Raw genomic sequence first — 23,023 nt, 5'->3', positions numbered from 1 at the left:
GTGATGTTCAACAACGCTGCAGTCGGAACCGATGGCAATCTCATAGCTCTCCCCATTAGCACCTCGTGTGGAGAGAGACCTGTTTTTCTGTCTGGCGTGCTACGTATGCTCATAAGAACCAATGGAAGTGCATCAGGCCAATTCAGAGATGTCGATGAACAAACCTTGGCAAGTCTGGACTTGATTGTACTGTTGATTTGTTCTACGATCCCTGAAGCGTCTGGTCGATAACTGCAATGGAGCTTCTGATCAATACTTAAAGCGGAACATAGCATCTTCACTATTTCGCTGTTGAAATGAGTTCCTCTGTCCGATTCCAAAGAGGATGGCACCCCAAACCTCGGTATTAACTCTCTAAGTAACAATTTTGCTACTGTAAGTGTATCGCACCTACGTGTCGGGTAAGCTTCAACCCATCTAGAAAATATACAGACAATCACTAAAACGTATCTGAGTCTATTGCATTTAGGCATTTCGATAAAATCCAGCTGCATTCTATTGAAAGGCCCCCCAGACCTCCCAATGTGACTCAGTGTGACTGGTGTTCTCTTTCCTACGTTTAGTTGCTGACAGATCGCACATCGCTGACATACTGCTTCTGCCGCTACTCTAAACTTCGGGTTAAACCACGTTTGTCTGAATACTCTCACCATAGCATCTCTACCTATGTGTGCTGATCCATGCAATTTCCTTGCCATTGGATTAACAAGTTCATTTGGTAAAACTGCTCTCCCATCTGCAGAGATCCAAAAATTCATTTCACTTTTTGTACATCCAGCTGTCTCCCAGCTCTTTTTCTCATCATCTGGTGCATTTTCCTGAACACTCCTTAACTCATCCCACGTATCTACAGTATCTAACAACATTGTCAATTCCGTTCTTTCTTGGATTCCCCCCACTTTTACATCGGTGTGAGAATATCCCTGTTCTGCGCAGTAACGCGCTACTTCATCCGCATAGCGGTTACCTTGGGACACAAAATCTACATTCTTCGTGTGTACGGCACATTTGACAACTGCTATGGCTGACGGACCTTGCAATGCCTCTAACAATAATCTCACGAATTCTCCATTCCTAATAGGAGAACCCGAGGAGGTCATGTAACCTCTTTGAGACCATAACTGCCCATAGTGGTGCACTACCCCGAAACCATACTGGCTATCGGTGTATATGGTGACTCGAATTTTGTTACCTGCTAAACAGGCACGGGTCAAAGCAATAATTTCAGCTACCTGAGCGGAATGTACTCCTTCCAGGCAGGCGGCTTCTACAACTCTGGTAATAGTACAAACTGCATAAGCTGCTCTCAGCTGACCAATATCGTCTCTTACGCATGAACCATCAACGAAGAATATTTCATCGGGGTCAGTCAATGGCTCATCCACGATATCTGGTCTCGGTTTGGTGCATAGTTCAGTCACATCAAGGCAGTCATGATCTGTACAAATTTCATCATCAATATCATTTGGAAGTGGCATCAAAGTTGCAGGATTCAAGACGGAGCATCTTTTTAGGGTCACATTCTCGGCAGCCAATATGACTTGCTCGTAGCGTGTGAGCCTGCTATTTGTCAGATGCTGAGTCTTAGTCCTGGTCATTAACAATTCTACAGAATGCGGTACGTACACCACTAACTGATGTCCCATTACCACACTTTCACAACGTTCAATGCTGACACCCGTTGCAGCAACGGATTTGAGACATCCGGGCAACGCTGCGGCTACTGGATCTAATGTAGCCGAAAAATACGCCACTGGCCTACGCGCATCGCCGTGTATCTGGGCCAAAACTGCTAAAGCGCATCCCTCTCTTTCGCAGCAGTAAAGCAAAAATGGTTTTGTGTAATCAGGCATTCCTAAAGCCGGGGCACGACATAAGTCCTCCCTCAGCTGCAAAAACGCCATCAAACAATCTTTGTCCCATGGTACCGGATCACTTACTCCTTTGTGCGTCAGTTGTAGTAATGGTTTTGCCTTCAGTGAGAAGTTGGCTATCCACTGCCGACAATAACCGACCATGCCTAGAAACATCCTGACTTCTCTTTGTGTTGTAGGCGCATTCATTTTCATGATCGCCTCTATTCTGTCTGGAGACACCTTCCGTTTTCCCTTTTCAATCCTGTGGCCCAAATATTGCACTTCAGTCAGACAATACTGCAATTTACTTGGAGACACCTTGTGTCCGTTCTCGGCCAAGTGATTTAACAAGGTGATGGTGTCTACCTTGCAAGCTTCCTCAGTTTCTGATGCAACTAGGAGGTCGTCTATGTACTGGACTAGAACCGAGTTCTTGGGCAGTACTAGACTTTCAAGATATTTCTTCAGCAGCTGGTTAAAAATCGATGGGCTTTCTGTATACCCCTGAGGGATACGACACCATGTTAAAACGCGATTTTCCAGCTTAAAAGCGAACAAATACTGGCTCTCCTCATCTAAAGGAATCGAAAAGAAAGCCTGGCATAAATCTATCACGGTGAACCATTCAGCTTGGAACGGTATCTGAAACAATATCACTGATGGATTCGGTACCACTGGACAACATGAAACAACGATATTATTAATCTTTCGAAGATCCTGCACTATTCTGTATTTTCCACTAGGCTTCTGCAAACCCATAATCGGGGAGTTACATGGACTTCCCACGATCTCTTTCAGTATTCCCTGTTTAATCATGAATTCAATCACAGGCTTTATTCCTGCAATTGTCTCCGGTGTCAACTTATATTGTGGTGTTCTTGGATACTCAGCATTGGGTTTTACCATGATCTTTACTCGTTCTACCCCTTTGATCAATCCTATTTCTTCTCCAGTAAAATCCCACACCTCAGCTGACACTTTCTCCCTCAAATCCTGTGGAAGCTCCTCCACTGTCAAGGTAGGATATAGTTCCACGCATTCCTGCGAGTTTACAACCTTAAAATCGGCATCCTCATCGTTGGTCTGCACTTCTACTCCTTCTGGTGTGCAATGTATTGAGCAATTCAGTTTACACAACAGATCTCTTCCTAACAGACACACAGGGCTAGAATCACAGATTACAAACTGATGTTCATCACTGTAATTCCCTATCTTCACTGACACTGGTTCTGTTAGAGGATTCGTCATCCTCCTGTTTGCGACTCCTACCACCTGGATCGTCTCTCCCGACATTGGCAAACCTGGGACTACCGCTGATCTCAAAGTGGATCGAGTGGCCCCCGTGTCCACCAAAAAGGTCGTAGGACATCCAGCCACCTCAGCCTCTACGTATGGTCCTCTCTGATCTACTTCCAGGGCTGCTCCTAGAGTACAGTCTTCTTCTCTATCCACTCGTTGCCCTGTAAGAGGATCAACGTAGTAGCATTCTTCTCCTCCTACGAACAATGGCATTTGTCTATAGGTTTTTCCTCCATTGGAAATGCGAGGCGGTTGGGGAAACGGCGCTCGAGGAGTCTGATTCCCCCCTTTGATAAACTTTCCCTTCGGGACTGCTGTTCCCTTTACCATGCTGGGTTGAACCTCATCCTCCTCCTGTTCTATCTCCCCGTCTCGACATTATAGGGACACTCGCGTCTCCAATGTCCCACCTCGTTACACTGATGGCACCTCGTTGTCTTTTTCAGTGTTGCGATATCTACCCTCGGTCTCGGTCTTTCTTCCTCATCTCTGCTCTGATTATTCTGTTTCTTTACTGGTGTTCCTGTTCCCTGTTGTCGCTGTCCACCCTTTCCAGCTGATTGCATCTGCACCAACATCAGCTTTTCCTTAAGTTTCTTTGCTTTTGAGTCTATTTCATCGCTACAGTACCTTGCATACCTCAGAATCTCATCTAACGGTTTGTTCTGCCAACAAATCAAATGCTGTTGAATCATTATTAGGCTTATGTCTGGCCTTAATCCTAGAACAAACTTCGACACAAACTGTCCTATCTCTTTAGGATCCATGACATCCAACCCGCTATACTGTTTGAATGCTTTCAGCAATCTCTCATAAAACTCGTGAACTGTCTCTTTAGGTTCCTGAGTTGTTCGATCTATCTTAACCCAGTCTATGTCTTGCACTGGCACTTTCTCCTTTAACCATGCTATTACTCTCTCGTACTTTTCCATGACTCTATCTGATGGACCATTTGTCCTGGCATCTCTCGGAGGCTCGCAAGCGGGCCATTCGACACTAAGCTTGCATGCCGTCCACAAATCTCCGGGTACTGGAGTTCTGGACTTTTTGGTTCCGTCCAGAGGTGTCAGGGAACAACACCCAAAGACCCCGGAGTTCCACCTGCCTTGGTGCACAAATGAACAGAAACACGGGCTTCTCGATGGTGGCGTCAAAGACCAAAGGTTTATTACTGCAGGGACACAGAAGTCACAGAAACTACGCATGGGCAGTAACCAGGAGCCTGTTCGATTTGTACAAAGTGGGTTGCTCCTTATATACTAAATTTTGGCCTTCAGGCGAATTCTTTACATGCTAGTACATTCCCAAACCTTTGTGTCCTAAACAATAAATATTTGGCGTACACAGGAATCGTCGACAATATCTGATGTCAAAACTTTACGAACGAGGGGTTCCCACTTTTCCATCATCATCTTATGTCAACTTTTCATTCAGGACCCGAACCGCCTCATCGTAAATTTCGTTACCTCCCCCTAATAAAGGCCCAGAAGGAAAGGAGCAGAGCCAGGTGTAGAAGATAGAAAAGCAGGATAAGGGATGTTTGTGGGTTGTAAATGGGCAAGGCTACCGGCTTCAGCCGCCTAATTGTGATCAGGACAATGGACACGAAGACCAGTTTGGCAGGACTGGCCTCGGGCAGAGGAGGCAGTCTTTGTCGAGTCATGCAGCTACAGCGTGATCTGGTTTAAGGTGCACGTGTCATGAAAGAGGTGAATCTCCGGCTAAGGCTACGTGTCCTTAATCGAAATGAAGTGATCAGAGGCTATTGCATATGTGAGGGCAAGAAACACAAAATGGCGGCCATGATCTAAGATGGATGCCGTGGGTAGATCAGAAATGTGTTTATAAAAGGAGTACTCTTGTTCGTAGCGTGGCGAAAACTCCAGGATATGCTAAATGGATCATTTGCGGTTCGCTGATACCAATATTATGTATTTCCGACAATATTGAAAACACGGGTTCAAATCGTCACGGAACCTCAGTACTACGATATCAAACAGGGTGTTCAAATCGATCCACAGTACCTTAGAGATCTTCACGAACCTCTCTACCTGCTTGTACCACTCCACGGGGTTCTCTCTTAACTTGGGGAAAGAATTAGTAAATGCCGCTAAATCCCCCCTACTCCAGGGTACATGCACGTAGTTTCCGTTCGCGATTTCTCGCAAAGGGAAAGCTTCCATTCGCATTAGCTCTCCATCTTGGGACTTCGCAAGTGTACTCCTTCTAACAGATCCCCTCTTGGACCATTTTTCCTCCCATCTATCCAGATCTTTCCATATCCTAATACACATGATCAGTTCCCTTATGTGTACTCTTAGCCCAATCGTCCTACGCTCATCTAGATCTCGATCTGTGCAATTCAGCCTATGGTTGGCCTGTAAGGCTTTAGTTCGTGACATGTCTATCATATACTTTTCTGCTAATTCAGATAATTTTTCATGAGCTGCCCTTGCTTTCCGAGTAACATCTTTAGATAAAAACAGTATTTCATCTGGTTCGTACAGCTCTAACCTTTCTATTGCCACTGTGCCATCAATTATCTCATCCAAGTCTGATTTTAAGCTCATTACATCAATCCGTCTTGCTTTTATTTCAGCTCTCAGTACATCAGTCCTAGGTTGTTCTCTTACATCCCTCTCACCTCCACTATGCGCCCTACGCCTAAGCACAGGTGAGTTATGAGGAGTTCTTCTTCCATCTCTTTGTTCCCACCTCTCTAGATCCCAAGCTTTTCCATCTTCCCTTGGGGTGTGGTGGAACATTGCTCCATTCCCCATCACTACATTCCGTCTTTCTGGCTCGGTGTCTCCAGATACGATATAGGATCCACCGTGCTGTTCTAAACCATTGTAACTCGCTTGCTGTCTGGTGTCACTCAGCAACCGATAAGATCCTTCATGGCCCTCCATGTTCCCGCGATCTCGTTCGTGATCACCGGATGCATGGCGAGACGTTTCGCGACTCCCTATATTCTCATGACTTCGTTCGCGTTCACCGGATGCATGGCGAGACCCTTCGCGGCTCTTCATGTCTCCGTGATTCCAATGTCGCGCATTTTCTTCCGGGGCATGGTGAGTGCATCTGAAACTATTTCGATACTCCTGCGTCCTTCGTTCTCCCTCACTAAAAGTGACGCGAGGCACCTCCCCACACCCTGTACTTCTGTCGTTACACATTTGCCTATTGCTGCTGGTAATATGGCAAGTATCTCCTCTGCTTCCTTGACTCCCTCTCTCCCACTCTGGGCTGCTTTCGCCAGCTCCACAATGAGAGAGGATCTTGTTATCCTGGTCTCTCCATTCTGCTCCTGTTTCTAATTTCTTATTCTCAGTTTCTTCGGCCGTATCCCATTCTCTCAAATATTCCCTTAATTCCTTATAGGATTTCGGTTTCGGTCCCCTCAAATCCATCTGTCCTCTTTGGCCCCCTTGTTCTATCCAGGGACCCGTTGCGGAATCTAGTGGGGTACTCCGACTCCTTGGTGCTAGTATCTGCCTCTGAGGATTCATCGTCCTATTCCTATTCTCCATCTCTGCCCTTTCCCTGTCCCAGTGTGCCTGTTCCTCCTGCTGGACTCCCTCCGGGTTATAGATTGACACTATAGGCCCTATGGTAACAGGTACTTGCAGAGCATCTGGCATTTGATACGACCTTGCATACTGCATTTCTGGCACCTTCTGGACCACTAATCTTCCTACTACTCTCTGTTCGGAACTAGATTGAGGTCCTTCCTCACTTTTCTTGGCATCCCACTCTGATACTGGGAGCGATTTATATTCCCCCCATCTAGCTCCGTCCCCTTGCTGTAATTCGGGACTTTCGGCTTCTCTGTTGTACGGAGGTGGTCTATCTAACAATAATCTTTCTATCAAATCCTCATCTGGCTCGCTATCCTCATCTTCCTCTAGAGGTTTCTTTTCTCCCGTAACTTCTAGCATCGGGTATAGTTTGTCTGCTTCTATCCTTTGTACCCTCCACTTTTTGGCTTCATCGTCCCATTTAGCATCCTGTACTGCCTTTACTGATCGTCTCACTCTTTCCTGGCGTCTCTTTGAGCTCTTTTCGTGTGCTGCTCTAAACCATGCACTAAGGGCTTCGAACTGTGTTGGCCTCGGTAGAGGTCTTGTTGCAAGCATTACTGCTTTCAGTTGATTCAATACTTCCAATTTAAACGTCCCGTATCTCGGAAACGTCAGTTCTTTATTCCCTTCCGTTAGCTTATTCCACTCGGAGATCCATAATATCGAGTGTAAGCCTACATTCACTGCCATATGATAAGCTGGTGTGCCTTCTGGTGGAGCTTCTTCTCCGGCATACAAGTTTCTTCTATCTCTCTTAAAGATCGCCCTTAAACGTTTAAAACACTTCATTTTCGATAATCTACGATTTTCCTTTATTCTCTTCCTTGTTTACGTCCCGTTGACAAACCACCCAATCCCTACGCGGCTCTCGCTAATCGGCCTAACCCAGCGCGATTCTACGCTGACCGACCAATCTCAGCGCGGCTCTATGCTGACGTCACTCGTCCCCTCTGCAGCAGTTCCCCTTCTTTCTCAACTTGTCTCACGATCTTGCATGCGTTTTCATTCATACGCTGAAAAATGACTACTTCCGTCCAAGCGATCACTTTTCTCTGACTGTACGGCCACAGTCTAACTGTAATTGTCACCTCAACTGACGAAACGTCTTTCCTTACACGGTTGGACGATCGCCTTAACTGATAGGTTACTTACACACAGTAAACGTACGACCAGCGTCCGTTACTCATACACTCACTCTTACGCTCCCCCTATCATCGGTCTGTCGGGCGATCAATGGTACCTCATGACCCCCTTTCAATGGTGAACAACTACTCTGGGTGTTCGATACACCCGAACCACTTAAGCTCTCCTTGAACTTAAGATTTTATCCGGTTGCGCGCGCTCACAACCTTCCCTCAATCACACTACAGGCATTCAACTCCGCTTGACATTACAACACAAGTACAACATAAAATACCGCAATCTTACAACGCATGACCCTTATACTCACTCTCGACCGACTCTGCTGCTTTTCTCTCGACGCACCGTCAGCACCTTCTTCGGCAGGGATTCTTCTTCTGGTCGTCGATGACTAGGGACCTTGGGGTAATCTAGACCTGACCTAGGTTGTCTTCCTCAAGAAGAAAACCATCCTCTGCTACCAACTGCGGGGAATGAGATTTTGATACCCTTTTTGATCACTTAGATACTAATCTCATTCATCAATTTGGATCGGTTATTTTCTGTCATTGAGTAAAAGACAAACCCCCGCATAGGTTAAATTAACCCCATAAACTGACGCAACTCTGAAGGACCACTGACAACTGATGAAGTTTTAAAAGTTTTATATAAAATCAAGAATTAAGTGCATATACAATCCTCTCAGGGTAAGATTCAATAAGTATACAAAAGAATACGATTAAAGTCAATTCCAAATCTGCAGATTAAAGCATATACAATATGTGGTCCCGTTGCGTCATCTACAAAAGAATAAACAAGTTAATTCTGTCCCTACTCTGTACTAGGTGAAATCCCTACTTCGCTAGTTCCTTACCTAAAAAGGTGTCAGCAGTTTGACTTCCAAAGAAGTTCAAACTCTCTTAACCCCTAATGGTAACTTATGTCGAGAAGCAGTTCCCTCTCTGCCTACCCATCCGCTCTCTAAGGGTCCTCGGCCTCCTGCTCTCTTGCTCTGCGCGCTGATCTTCTTGCGCTCGCTCCTAACATCTCCTCCCCAGGGTGCTGTCCCTAAATACACAATCACAGTATGGGTGGAACGCCCCTTCGACGCCCACCACGGACTTTCCCCGTGAGGTCATTCTTTGCTCTTTTCTATGGCTTCATTTCTTCCGTCGTCCGTTAAGTTGACCCTTCTTCTTTAGACGCCATCTTCGTCTTCTTGCTGGTGACTTCATTGACATATCAGTTGTCCTTTCGGAGCAAAAGTCTATCACCTCAACAGAACTTTATTCTTTACGACTATATGCATAACCTTTCTTGGTCCTGTGAATGGTCATTTCAAAACAAGACTCAAATTCCAAGCGCCCCTTATCACGTTTAGGCCATAAACTCCGTCCGGCATTGTCACCTTAAATCTAACAAAGACTAGACCCCTTGGCTCGCACGTTCACAGCAAGGCTATTCACGACTCCTGTGAGCCCACTAAATTACATACAGCGGACTACCCTCCTGCGAACCCTTGGTCAGTTAGGTTAAAATCACACATGACCTAAACCCTTCTAACATTCTTACAAGAAGCTTTCTACACAGTATAACCTTTAACACACATTTATATATAATCACATTTAGCAAATCCTTTACGTATAAGTGAATACATTGTACATAGAATATAAATTACATAGAGTATAACTTTATATTCTCATTTGTTACATCGCCATATATGTTCTCTGCCCATCTCTCCACGTTTCATTCCTCGCCGTTTCTCCATTTAAAGTTACACACGTACATGAATTCTACTTGGCACGTTCTTCAGTTCCTAAGCATTTCTACACATTTCTACATTAGCCCACTACGTATACGGGCCTTCTAAATCTAATATATGTTCAAGAGTAAATACAGTTACATTTCCTATATTACCTTGATAACATCGGTTAACTTTATGCTATAAGTGTTAACTTCACGTTGCAGTGTACATTTCATTCCTACGTTATACGATATGCTTGTAAATATGGCTCGGATATGCGTTTTATTCAAATTGCGCTCTCTCACACATTTCAACAAACATTTTCTGCAGTCAGCACCTACTCTGATTCTGGTTGGAGTGTGTCTGACCACCTCTCTTACTTTCATTCTAGTGCCATGAGGGTGAGGGGGTTTTTGTGAAAGGGGCTGGCACAACCTGCTTACGAGAACATGAGTTTGCCACAATGGCACAACCATTAGGCATAGCTTATTTGAAAATAGAACACGCGTTTTAAATATGTACAAGCAGGCTAGAGAGGAAAATAGCCATCAAACAATCTTCTGCTTAGGAATTTTGCAACTTTTTTAAACCCTAAAGGAGAAGTCGAAAGTAATAAAGAGAAACGTCGCCAGGATGTTGCACTATGTTTTCTTTTTCTTTATTTCAAAAGTTTTTATTAAAAAAACATTTACAGTACAGAAAGTATTGCACGGGTGTTACTGTGGTTCTCGGCGCCTTCTTGGTTGCGTTAGGCTTGCATCAGCTTCAGTCCCAGTTTTTATTACTGCGTGCCTTGTAGACTTTCCTGAAGATTTTAACTTCGATCTATGCTTTCTTCTGGACCCAGAGCAGTTCTTTTACTACCATGGTTGTTTATATTTGTAGTCAGACGTATCCTGGCTGTCTGATGCTGCAGTCTCTCGAAGGATAATTGTGGTGTTATTGTTCAAATGCAGAGCAATTTGATGAGGCTCCCATAAACAGGAGATTTGCGATTATAGTGAAAACAACAAATAATTATATTAGCATTTTTGCAAGTTCTTGTTTACTCAGTTAAAAGATTTTCAAAGTAGACAACATAAATACAATCACTTCAGCAGGTGCAATTGGTGAAATAGTTAGGCAAAAATGCAGAAGGCGTCCATATTAAATAAAACGTACTCTTTTGCACCATATCAAGTTACTGCCACAGGCAACATATTGTTTGGAGCGGGATCATACCAGTCTTAGGATCAACCTTAGTCAAGAAAAAACAGGGGGCCAGGGCATTTATCGAAAAAAAGAACTCATTCATATTGACTTTGAAACTGGGGGGCATCCCAACAACTACAAACACAGCTTGGCTTTTCTCACTGCTGCCCTTACAGTTTGAATAAACAATCTGGAGCATGTTGTTCCACAGGCTCACTTCTGAAAAGTGCCATGATGTACCTCCCTGTCCATGTGACTTTAGTGACAAAGGACTTGTCTTTGAATAAAAGGAACTCTCTGCAGGGTAAGTTGATTGGCCCAAATGTTGTGGAAAGTGGAACTGGTGTATGTCACCCTTAACCTCTCAGCTGTTATTGTTTGTTTAGGAGGGGGCAGTGGGAATATAAGGATAGTTACACCATAGCTTGCTTTCTTTTTCATGACCTCTAAGACCAAAAGTAGCAAGGTCATTGTCACTAAAGGGCAAGTGTTACGAAAAAGCAAAACTGGGGTGGAAGGTTTTACTCCTGGTTCTCCCTAAACGATATCCAAGGCTCCATATTGAAATGTAAACAACCATGACTGAAGAAATAGAGACAAGCTATTTGATGGCATAGGGTGTTTCCGCCATTTTAGATCAGAGAACAAAACATTCGTTCTTAAAGACACATTTTTAGCACTGTTTAATAGCCTATTTTCAGGTTTCTTTTTTCCACATCCACCTTAACCTCGTGCTTCAACATGAACATACTCTTTATGTGACCTTGCTTCTTAATCCACCCGAAAACTATGGACTTTTTGCATGGTTCCTATGAAAAGGAGACCCATTGCTAGCTTATCATTTGCTTTTTTTACTCTCATCTTGGTCAGTTAGACCAAAACCTGAAGCAAGGTCCAATGGATACATACAAGCAGTGCCTAATTTGTAAAAGAAAGGCAGGGATGTTTTCCTAAGACCACACCTGTCACCTTTGAAGAAGGCAGCAGTTGCTGCATACCTTTAGTGTCTTGAAGGCTCGTCCTACCTCTTTCTCGTCTTGTCTCTTTCTTCCCCCACCCTATACTTCCTATCTCACTATTTCACTTCACCAAGTTCTTTTTAGTCACTGCACGCTCTCTGCCTTTCTTAATTGTGTTCTGGTCCAAAGTCTAATGAGGTCCTGGTCCCCCAAATTGAGTGTCGAGGCCCTGCAACCAAGGCACACCCCCCACGGCGCCGCCAAGAAATAAACGCAGTTTCAATTAGGCTTCGCATCTTTCTTAGACACGCACTAACCATCTCTATGGTAATTGTGGAGCGGCTTTATCGGAGATGTTGTTCTGAGCAGGTTAAGTGGAAAAAGGCACCCCGTTTTTAAGCAGATTACACAAAAGAAACATCATACCATTTATTGTCTAAGCCACACTTTATTTTCAGTTTAAACCGATTGTTCGCCTTTCACTACACATTTTACTAACAAGGCCACATTATCTATATATCTTGGATACAACAATCAAATTACAAAACGATTTCAGGAGTGTATATTGAGAATCAAACATCTAATTCGAACAATGTATTTAGTAATAATGTCAGTTGTCTCCTTAGTTTTCATTAATGTCCCAGATAAATTTGATTGGCACATCTTTCATCTTTTCTTGAAATATTTTGTCAAACTTTTCGTTTTGAGCCACAGTCATGACGTTTTTCCAGTCTCCAATGGTGCCTGTTGAGAAAAAGAGCAGAGTGGTGTTTTCAGGGCTTGCAAGAACTCTGATGACTGCTCTGGAACAAGTAACATATCTTGAAGGTTACCACTGTGCCTCATTGTCATTGACTGCACTACGATCAACAGTGACCTTTACATACACCTTTTGACGTGTAGAACAATATGAAGCAAAACATTGAGCTTGCCGATTGACAGTGATAAATCCAGAGTAACGCTGTAGGTGAGCCACTACTTTGGGAGTAGAGCCTAAACAAATATTCTAAACAAATTCAAACCAGCTGACAAACATGCCAGTAGCAGCCTACCACATCCCATCTTTCTTATCAATGATATTTATCATAACATGCATTGTGACATATTCATTTATAGATATTTGTGGCATTTGATGAATAATACTTGATCATGTGACAGGCATTCCCATAGGCAATTACCTGGTTTGTTGCTTGGTAATACCTCACGTTTACACCATCATAAGCCCTGCTGTTGATATTCATACGTTCATTGCTTGCTAGGGATTATTCTGTATAACAATGTAGTAAAATATGACTACATGTACAGCACAGATGACAAACAAAAGTATCCCCTGATAACTCAATGGTAGTAATTATATCGACCTCAGAAGGATGAAAGGCTCGGCGTGCATACTATGGTAGATATCTGCGACATGCAGACCTTTGGTAGATGCTCTGTTAACGAGACACAATTTATTACAAATCAAGGTTTCCCTGTATGGCATTGTAGTATGGAGTTCTACAGCTTCTATTGTGAAATAATTCCAAATAAATCATTGTTTTTCACGGTTGTTGATGTTATATAAATCGACTAGAGTTTGGCCACTATATAACTAGTTTATTCATCAAAATACATGTCATCAATCGTTTCAGTTCCACCAATTGGCTACGGGTATACTATGGTCAACATCTAATTATGCTCTTACTGTATTAAAGCAGGCAATAATCAGAATGGATTTCGAAATAGCACTCCTTGGATGTCAGTACCAATAAATTCGATATGCTTGTTTTTCACAATTTGAGGCACAATAACCTGTACTTGGTTGAATGGCATGTGCTGGAAGAATGCATTACATGTGTTGTGCTGTTAACAGTATTATGTTGTGATCTTTTATTTCCTTGGCAAAAGAATAAAATGCTTCCACCTTTATTTCAGTCATATAATTCTTTCAGCTTTTTAATGTCAGTGTTATTATCGTCGAAATTAAAATAAATATTGACCCAGCTAAATAGCAAAAAAACATTAGGCCTAAGGCACACACATGCAGTAAATATGCAAGATATCCTCTGTGATTCTGTAGCAGGTAGGGCACTAAGATACAGTCTGAGCCTCATGCAGACTCCCTGATATACCTAGAAAATGTGTCTTTGCTGGGTTAAAATGTAGGTTGGCTACTTTAGCAGGGAGATTAATGTGTTATCATATACTGTCAACTATACACCTGTGATTAGTAACTGGTTACATTCACCAGTTTGCTAGCAGTTAAAAAAAGTGCACTCCATGGGGTGTAGCCTGGCCACTAAATAAGAATAAAAATCATGTGATTTGCCAAGGAGAAAAAAATAAATGATTATTTAGATGCTTGTTACACTATACACTACGATGGTGGTCGTCACAATCAATGTGCGTGCATTCTTTTTGAAGTTATACACCAGATAATTTCAATTTTTACGAGCCACTATTGTAGTATAATGGCATTATAGCCTCCAAATAAACTCAACTTGGTTTGTTATTTGAATAGTTGCAAAATGTTGCTCAACTTTCCCTGCCATATGCCACTTTTTTGGCCGCAAAGACTGGACTACTTCATTCGGAATGTTATATTGTTGAGCTTTTTTTTTATACTTTCCATCACTGCATGACTTCATGTTCATTACCATACCTTCCAGATGTAAGCAAATCCAGACTACATCACAAGGACTTCTAGACACTAATATTCCGAACTTAGTCATTATCGTAATAAAAACTGGTTAATTTACTGGAGGGGCAGCATCTTTCAGCCCATTTGTAAGGCAGGAACACTCTCAGACCCCAGCAATTACAGATTGATAGCCCTTATAGATGTGAAGGCAAAGATCTACGCAACAAATCTATTGGCAGACTTGGAGCAATGGGTAAGCTGCAAAAGTCTAATAAAAACACGGACTGGGTTCAGAGCTGGCATGGGGACTTTAACCAATATTTCAGCACTTACCCTCTCAGCAAAGAAAGCGATTGCCAATTCAAACATCCTCTACACATGTTTCGTAGACCTTTAAGCAGCCTTTGATAAAGTGCCAAGAGCCAAGCTTTGGGCTAAAATGAAAGCTTGGGGAATCCCCTCAAAATTACTAGAAGCAATCATCAACCTATATTCACAAACCTGGGTTCAGATAAAAAAGGGGATGGCCGGAGTTTATCCAAGAAATTTCCAACAAAAAATGGGCTAAAACAAGGATGCGTTCTAGCGTCATGTCTTTTTAACATATACACAGCTGATTTAGAAAGCAACCTTAGTCTCATTCATGGAGGTCCACCCAAATTGGGAAAGTCACCAATAGCAAGTCTGCAATATGCAGACGACATTGTGTTACTCTCTCAAACCCCGCTTGGTCTACAGCGCTTGATTTCTCAACTAGCAATATACATTTCAAAAGAACAACTGATAATCAATAAAAAAAATCTAATGTTTTATGTTTTTCCAAAACTCATAAAAACGCCCCAAATTTATCTGGAGGATAAATTCAAATATTTTATCGCAGGTAGAAGTATATAAATATCTGGGGGTTCTTTTAGATCGCCACTTAAGTTTCAAACAACACCTAGAACATGTCAACACAAAAACCAAACAATTATGCTTTGCTTTTAAAACTTTACAGAAAAGCCTAAGTGATAGTTCAACAAACCATCTCCTAAAGGCGGTGGCTGCAAAATGTTTGCCAGCGATAACATATGGCTCAGAAATGCTGAATACTAAGGACTCCCAAATGCTAAATCTAGCTCAGTCCAGACTGTATAAAAAACTGTTTTTAATCCCACGACACAACTCTCAGGCGCAGATTTCGACTGGAATGTGGATTAACGAACCAGACGCTGGCCAGACAAGGTGTTCTGGCCAAATATTACTGGCGTATGAGGGCTGTCGAAGACAACACACTTGCCCACCACTGTTGGGAGGAGGTAGAAACACAATCAACGAACAAAAATTTGATATGCCAAATATTAAAATAAGCGCTTTAAATGCTAAATCTGGAGGAAGCCTGGCAAACACCCATGTCATATCCTGTTTTAAAAAAAATCACAAACAAACCAATTACAGTTTTTTCGTTTTAGTCAGATAAAACCACATTTGCCGTCAAAAGTCATGCATGGTCTGTGATTTCATCCTATAAGCATATGAAACCACAACCCTATTTGCAAGAATGCTTCAGAGACCACTACAAGCAGGAATTGACCCTACTGAGATTGGGTTCATTTTCAAACAAAGATCTCATCCCAAAATGGCTACAGACCTGGGCATCCCTGGTCTGCCGCCTCTGTGGCAACGGAGCAGAGTCACTACTACATCTATTATGTACCTGTCCGGCACTATATAACCTAAGGACGTTACTTTTAAGGCCAATCCTAAGAGCAACTTGAATCCGGACTTGCAGAGCGGCCGTCATAAAATGCCTCAATGGCTCTTCGGTTCAACTGTCTTGTAACACCGTCAAATTTTTGTCCCTAGCATCACAAGAACTAGAAAAGATAGAATCAGCATAAAACCTTGGAAGGAATGGAACATCAAAATAAGAACACGGCAGTAGGGTAAAAAGTAGCTGGCCTTTTGTCCTCTTCAGACCTGTTTCTGTACTCCCTTTCTTCCAAAGCCCCTCTCTATGACACGCCCTATGCACAAACATGATCTAACCAGTAAATGTTCTAGGATATGAAACTAAAGTGACTTAAGAAACTGGACAGTAAATTATGCATAGCTGTTTTGAACTTCGCTCCCTATCCATTTTCCGCTGGCATTAACATTTTAATATCAACAGAAAGCATGGACATGTTTACATCGCTGTTAATGATAATCCGCTGCTTTCTGGTTCCATCCCACATGAGAGTCACGATAACTAAAAATGTTTTAATATAATTATCTGTATCTGAATGATGACGTTTTCATTATGGTGGTATGTTCCACTCTTTTTATGATCTTAACAGATCAAATAAAAGTATTTTTTATGATATGATTATGGTTAATTTACTACATTTTTATACAGGGGCATTACTTAAGGTTGGGACTTATTCGCAAATACTTTTATGTACTTGGGGCTATGACCTCAGTTAATTTGGAGGTAACAATTTGCCTCAACTGGAAATGGAGGTATTTGTTAGCTCGACCAAATCATCTACATCTTTAAAGATACCAGATTTATCTCTCACATCTATGCAATAAGACCAAAATAGGATCTCTAATTTCCTGTCAAATACTCTTCCATGTTGACAATAAAAGTGCTCCAAGAGAATATCCGAGTTTCGAAACAATTTATTAAAGAAACAAAAAGGAAATAGAAATCACATTGTCTGCCTCTTCAGCTGAGTTAATGACGGTCATCTTAAAAGTGATGCGATAATGGCTGCTGGGTACACCATGATATATTGACAAATAAAGTTAGACCAGAGAAAGAAGTTGCCTTCTGTTACTGGGAGATCATCAATATAGAAGGAAAACATCTGATTGAGCCATTTTGAGTGTGGGGAGAAGCCTTACTGGAGCTGGCGACAGAAGACTTGCGGCAAGTATCTCTAAGCTTACTTTATTCCACAGTAAACGGTGCTTCCCTAAAGAAGAATCAATTTTTCACTCTCCTCAGACTGTACTGGATGTTCCAAAAATGTGCATGGTTGGCACAAGAGATACAGAGGTGAAAGAAATGCAAGCCATCCAAGGTAGATGACATGAACATATTCGTGGTCTTCCTGGGTCTTATTGCTTACTGGGAGGCTGTAAATAATACCGGAAGTGAAATCAAGGGACAAAAAATTAGGGTAATACCAAAGGGTATGATGGACGGAGCGTTTGAGCAAATCAAACACTAACCCCGGGTCAACTGATCTGGGTTTAATCCATCACCATTCTTTAGCTCACTCCACCACCACAGTTCAGACTTGACCATATGAAAATCAGTCTGACCCTGCGCCTCATGGGAACAGTCCAGCACAGACTGCCAAGCCATGTCTTCCCTGGACCGGAAACAGGCATCCTGGGATCGTTTTCTGGCTAATCAGCCGTCATCTGCCAGGCTAGCTTGAAACCATTGGCAAAGTGAGCAAGGGACCCACGTCTGGGCCTACCCTGCCAACTTAAAGCGAACAAAGCGATACCAAAGGGGATGGATTAAACCCAGATCAGTTGACTGGGGGTGAGTGTTTAATTTGCTCAAACAGCTCCATCCATCATCCCCTTTGGTATCAAAAAATTAAGGTAAGCCATGCTCTGATTGCAATGGAGATGTATCCATTTATCAGCATATTGCTAAATAAGTGCCAGCAAAGGCTGGTGATCTACCTAATTTTGTTGGCAGGCAGAGAAACTTTTTTAAAAACGGACCTCTATATATCCCTCCCTAGTCATTGACTGGGTTAAATCAGTTGATCATGGAAGTCAAATGGATTTTTGATCATGGAAGTCAAATGGATATTGTATGTGACCCTAAAAGTTTGAACAAAACACGGAATGACTTTAGGATATGGCAACTTATGGTTAAATGCCCAATTATTACACCTTAATGTTGCAACACTTGGTGGACAGCCTTTCCTTACACTGCACTCATGAGCTCCATTTGCAATATAATTTAGTCAGTCTATCCGAACCTGGGAAGGCATGGTATGCACAATCAGAAGAGACTTGATGATGGAATGAGGATGAAAAAGAATTAAACAAAATGATCTGTGATAGAGAATAGAACATCTGATTTGGAGCAAAGAATATGTGATGTACACTATGTGATAGGGGAAGTGAACACATCAGATACAGATGTGGCAACACTTAAAAAGTGGAAAATGTGGAGAATCATAACCACGGGAATAATCTACATTTTCATGGTTTGCTTTAGGATTTAGAAGAGAATGACGTTGTAGACGTTTTTGTTTAATAACCATACCAAATGTTCTGGTTGAATCAGATTTACCTCTCTTGAACTTCAAATATGAAATCATCTTGTCTAGAGGCTGTTTTTTGGGATGTACCCCAACACTAAAATGTGCTAATATTTTATTCCTGGAATATACTGAGTTTATGAAAGTGATAATATCATAAGCTGCCAATATACTAGTTTGGCAGGAAACAATAGTTTTCACAACATGTTTCTAAAAATGCAACATCAAAATGGAAAGTGTTCCATCAGACATACACTGAAAGTGATGAGGGGTAAATATGGGTTTCTGATTCCATTTTTCTTTATAGTTCTTCATAAAGAAATAACTACTACTAAAGACGGCCCAGTTAAATGTGCATATGTTTATTTTAAAGATACACTAGGGAATATATGAAAACATCATGATCTACTGTGTATTTAAACATACTTTATTGAATTATTGTTATAAATAAGCGTGAGCGCAAAATCCGTTCCGCTCGCGGATTTCGTGGATTTTCGGTAAATCCGCAATCCGCGAACTCCCGCGAATTTACCGAAAATCCGCAAATCCGCGAGCGGCGGATCCGGGGGGCAAAAGTTCAAGCCTTCAAGCTTGAAGTTGTAACTATTTTAGGATGGCGCCGGCAAGCTGCCAGCACCATCCTAAAATAGTTACTAAGTTAGCTTCAGTTAGCTTCAACAGGAAGCACTAATAGATAAAATAAAGCAGGTGCTCGAGCACCTGCTTTATTTTATCTATTAGTGCTTCCTGATGAAGCTAATTTAATAACTATTTTAGGATGGTGCTGGCAGCTTGCCGGCGCCATCCTAAAATAGTTACAGGATGATGGATGGACAGCTCACTCAAGGGACCCCTGCCCACATCGGTGCGATTGCATAGTAACACACACATGGCCGCTGGAACTAGTTGAAGCTCAAATTCAGTGACTCATTCATCAGCCCAAAAACAATCGTGAGCGTCGTCGAGGCTGGGCAGGTGTGCCTTCTTCCCAAATCTGCCGGCGAAAATCAGCTGTGATGCTGGATAGAGGCCTTTGTATCCTTGACTTTCACGAGCGCAATCCTCGTGCTGTTCCTGTGACCAGGAGCTTCTTTCTCTTCATCTGCTGCTCTGATCGGTCTCTGACCATTTATACACACAAGAGGCACTTGAACTCGCAAAGAAGACCCCCCATTTAAAACAAATCTGCAAAATCCGCGAATCCGCAAATTCACAGATTTTGCGGATCCGCGAATATGCAAATCCGCAAATTCGTGGATCGCGAATCCGCGAAATCCGCTCATGCTTAGTTATAAAGTCGAGCAAGTACTGTAGGGTTGCATACAAAAATACACATTCTGATCATACATGGCCTACGACACGAGCTGGAGGTGGTTGACATATTAATCTAAAAACAAGTAGTCTCATGATATATTTACCTACCAACAAATGACAACATTGTGAACTATGAACTAGCCCTGTAAAAGTGTAAGTAATGCTATGGATAGAGTAATTGTTAGAGTGAGTGGAAAATGCTGAGTGGGGAGTCAATGAGCTCTATCATGTTAGTTTCTCTAAAGCCATACCACCCATATTTGGGATTGGTTTAGTGTGCCATGTGAGGTTGTTGCAAGGTTTTGGTCCATGGGAGAGAGGGCTCAGGTGGGTATCTTCTGGCCTGGTTTGCATGCCACAACCTAGCCCTATTTGTGGCAAATCATCTCAGATTTTGCCCAGGGGTCCGCTCCGCCCTCCGGTCTCAGCCCTCTATCCGCTTCTCTTTTCAGTAGTGTAGTCTTGCAGCCAGCCCATTTTCGAAGCTACGTGAGCCACCTCCGTATCCTGGGTTCATCCGGGGACATCCAGGCCTTTGTCATTTGGCATTTAGATAGGACTAATGCTATATCTGCAAATCTAGTCGTGACTGTTGCTGCCTTAGTGCAAGGAATCTAACCCAAGAGGCAGGTCCTAGCTGTCTATTTCCTGATCTACTAAGTCATGAAATTCTTTCACTTATTATTGAGAGAGTTGTTGTTTGTTTGTTGTTCAGGCCACGTGGATTTCATTACAAGCCCAGAGGCTACCATTATACTTATATCTTTTAATTGCAGACCCAAGCAGCCGCATATGTCACAAAGCAATAGTTCCACAGTAGAACATTGTAAACCAAACAATAGCAGTAAGCACTTGGCAATCAACCTCTTTTAAATGTGGCTCCAAGCAGATAAGTTCATTATCCATTTCACTTCTTGTTTAGCTATTTAAGATGTTCAATTTTTTTCTTTACAGCTATTATTTGTGATTTCAGTATTGTATTACTATTGTCTCTATCATGGTGTATTAATATTCCCTTCGCTGTTTATGCTACTGAATTTTAGCTTGTTATTTCTATCTTGCCCTTTTTTCTAGGTTTATCACCTCATTCCAAGGCCTATTTGCCTTTTGAGGCTCTGGGGGCTTTTTTCTGAATCTCGCTTTGCACTCCCGGTCTCCAATTTACGGAGACTGGTGTAGTCCTCGTTTCCCCCCCTGCCTCCCCTACTACGGAACTCGATGGCTCGCCGCGCTCCTTTCACACTCGGGGGAGAGGTTCGCTGCTTCAGGCTCCTCTCCCCTGTACGCTTTTCTGTGATATTTCTAGCTTTGTTTTCAAATTGATTAGCTTACCGCTCGAGGCTCCTCTGTTGTTCGGAGCCTCCCGAGCAAGCCTCATTTTGATGATTGCACCTTGGCAACGCCCGCGTCACGTACGCACGTTGCCAAGGTCTGTAGTCGAGGATTTCAGCTGATCGGATGCTCGAGCATGATCTTATTCGGTTGCTCGCATCCTGGATCAGCTGACAGTTTCTGTGCCTCGTCATTTTTTCTCGTTTTCTCTCATTTTTTTCACCTTTTAACGCTGTTTAAACTTTCCCCTTTATACATTAATTATATTTGAGAGTCTCTTTGTCCTACTGGACCCTCCCCACCCCATCCTTATTTGATATATAAAAAAAATATATTAAAATATATATATTAAAAAGTTATAAAAAAAGGCTAATATTTATATCAAGAGCTCCAGACTTTTCTTAATCTCACCATGTCGGACTCAGATTCAGATCAGGGTAATGCAGCCGAATCTGACCTTCCTAGTAAAGCCATTAAAAGCTTTATTCATAAAGAAATTAGATCATGTATGTTTTCAACTCTCTCCCAAGTTATGTCTTGCAAAAGATCATTCCTTCCTGAAGAGGATGACTTTTCAGAGGCAGACATAATGTACGATCTCACTGAGTCAAGGGGTAAGAGGCATAGGAAAACAAAGAATATTGATTTTACGCCAGAGAGCACGGGAGGTCCTAGCACCTCTTAATGTATGGGAGGTCTTCGCACCTCGATTGCCTCAGGCTTCCCTAGCGGCACAAGATCGAATGGTGTCAAATTTATTTGTGATGATACCTCAGAGTTTTCGGATGAATACATCCTTGACCTCGATGAGGACGACCATGATATTGATATTGACTCCCTTCTCTGTAGCGATAATATTCCGTCATCTTCTAAAGATGGTGTCATGGATCCTTTGGGTGAAGAGATGTTTTCTCCCTTTAATATTAAGCACCCAAGAAGTTCTGAATGGACCCCCCACGACCATGTGTGTAAATTTATTGCTAAATGGCTTAGGAATCCTTTGGAGAGGGAGACTCGCAACCTATTAAGAGCCGAATGCTCCAGGCCTTCTATCGAGGGTAAGGTTTGCCAGATCCCAAACCTCGATCCCGAACGTATTACCTACCTTTTTTAACTTGGCAGAGGCCCTCGGAAGGGGCTAGAAAGATCCCTTAAGATCTGCCAGGACAAAGTTCTAGACATCCTGGGTCCCTTGACTAAGATAATTGATGCTGCAGAAGAAAGCTACCTCAATGACTCCCCTCTTGACACACATTCAATTCGGGGTTGGAGTCAGAGGTCTCTTGTGTTGTTAGGCAATGCTAATGTGGGTCTCAACTCTGAGAGGAGAAGGGTGGTTCTGACCAATATGACCCCTAAATTAAGCGACTTGGCCGACAAGGAGACTTCCCTTAACCCGAAAGGTCTACTTTTTGGGGAAGATTTGATTAAAAGCCTAGGCAAGTATGTCTCTACCTTTACTGCCTTGGATAAGGCACATCAAAACATGAAAAAAGTCTTCAATTCGAATAACCTCTTTGGAAGGGCCAGAAGAAGGGGCCAATCCTCCGGCGGCTTCAACCGACGGCCCTATTCGAGGTCAAGGGGTTATGGTAGAAGAGGATACCAACCCCCCAGCCAACCTCAATTCTACCCGCCGAGAGGAAGAGGCTTCCGTTCTAGGGGAAAAGTGAGTACTCCTCTCCCTTATCCTTCCCTTTCTTCGAATCCAAAAGTGGGAGGGAGACTGAAATTCTTTTACCACAACTG

The 23,023-nt window shown here is 42.6% G+C and overlaps 2 protein-coding genes across 8 annotated transcripts in view; both read right to left on the bottom strand.

The window, feature by feature from the left end:
- LOC147707975 (amine sulfotransferase-like) overlaps positions 1-23,023 on the bottom strand; it is an 830,947-nt gene that overhangs the window by 512,457 nt on the left and 295,467 nt on the right. The window lies entirely within an intron of this gene.
- The window catches only part of LOC147707974 (amine sulfotransferase-like), a 306,358-nt gene continuing 295,515 nt past the window's right edge, over positions 12,181-23,023 (bottom strand). For all 7 annotated transcript variants that reach the window (XM_086926792.1, XM_086926791.1, XM_086926793.1 and 4 more), the window contains one exon: positions 12,181-12,496. In XM_086926792.1, coding sequence (XP_086782918.1) covers positions 12,375-12,496 — 122 coding nt within the window. In that variant the 3' untranslated portion in view covers positions 12,181-12,374. The remainder of the gene's footprint in view (positions 12,497-23,023) is intronic.

Source organism: Lissotriton vulgaris, chromosome 6 (assembly GCF_964263255.1).
Source record: "Lissotriton vulgaris chromosome 6, aLisVul1.2, whole genome shotgun sequence".
NCBI lineage: Eukaryota > Metazoa > Chordata > Amphibia > Caudata > Salamandridae > Lissotriton > Lissotriton vulgaris.
The sequence above is the reverse complement of the archived record's forward strand: the minus strand, read 5'-3'. Positions and strand labels throughout refer to the sequence as shown.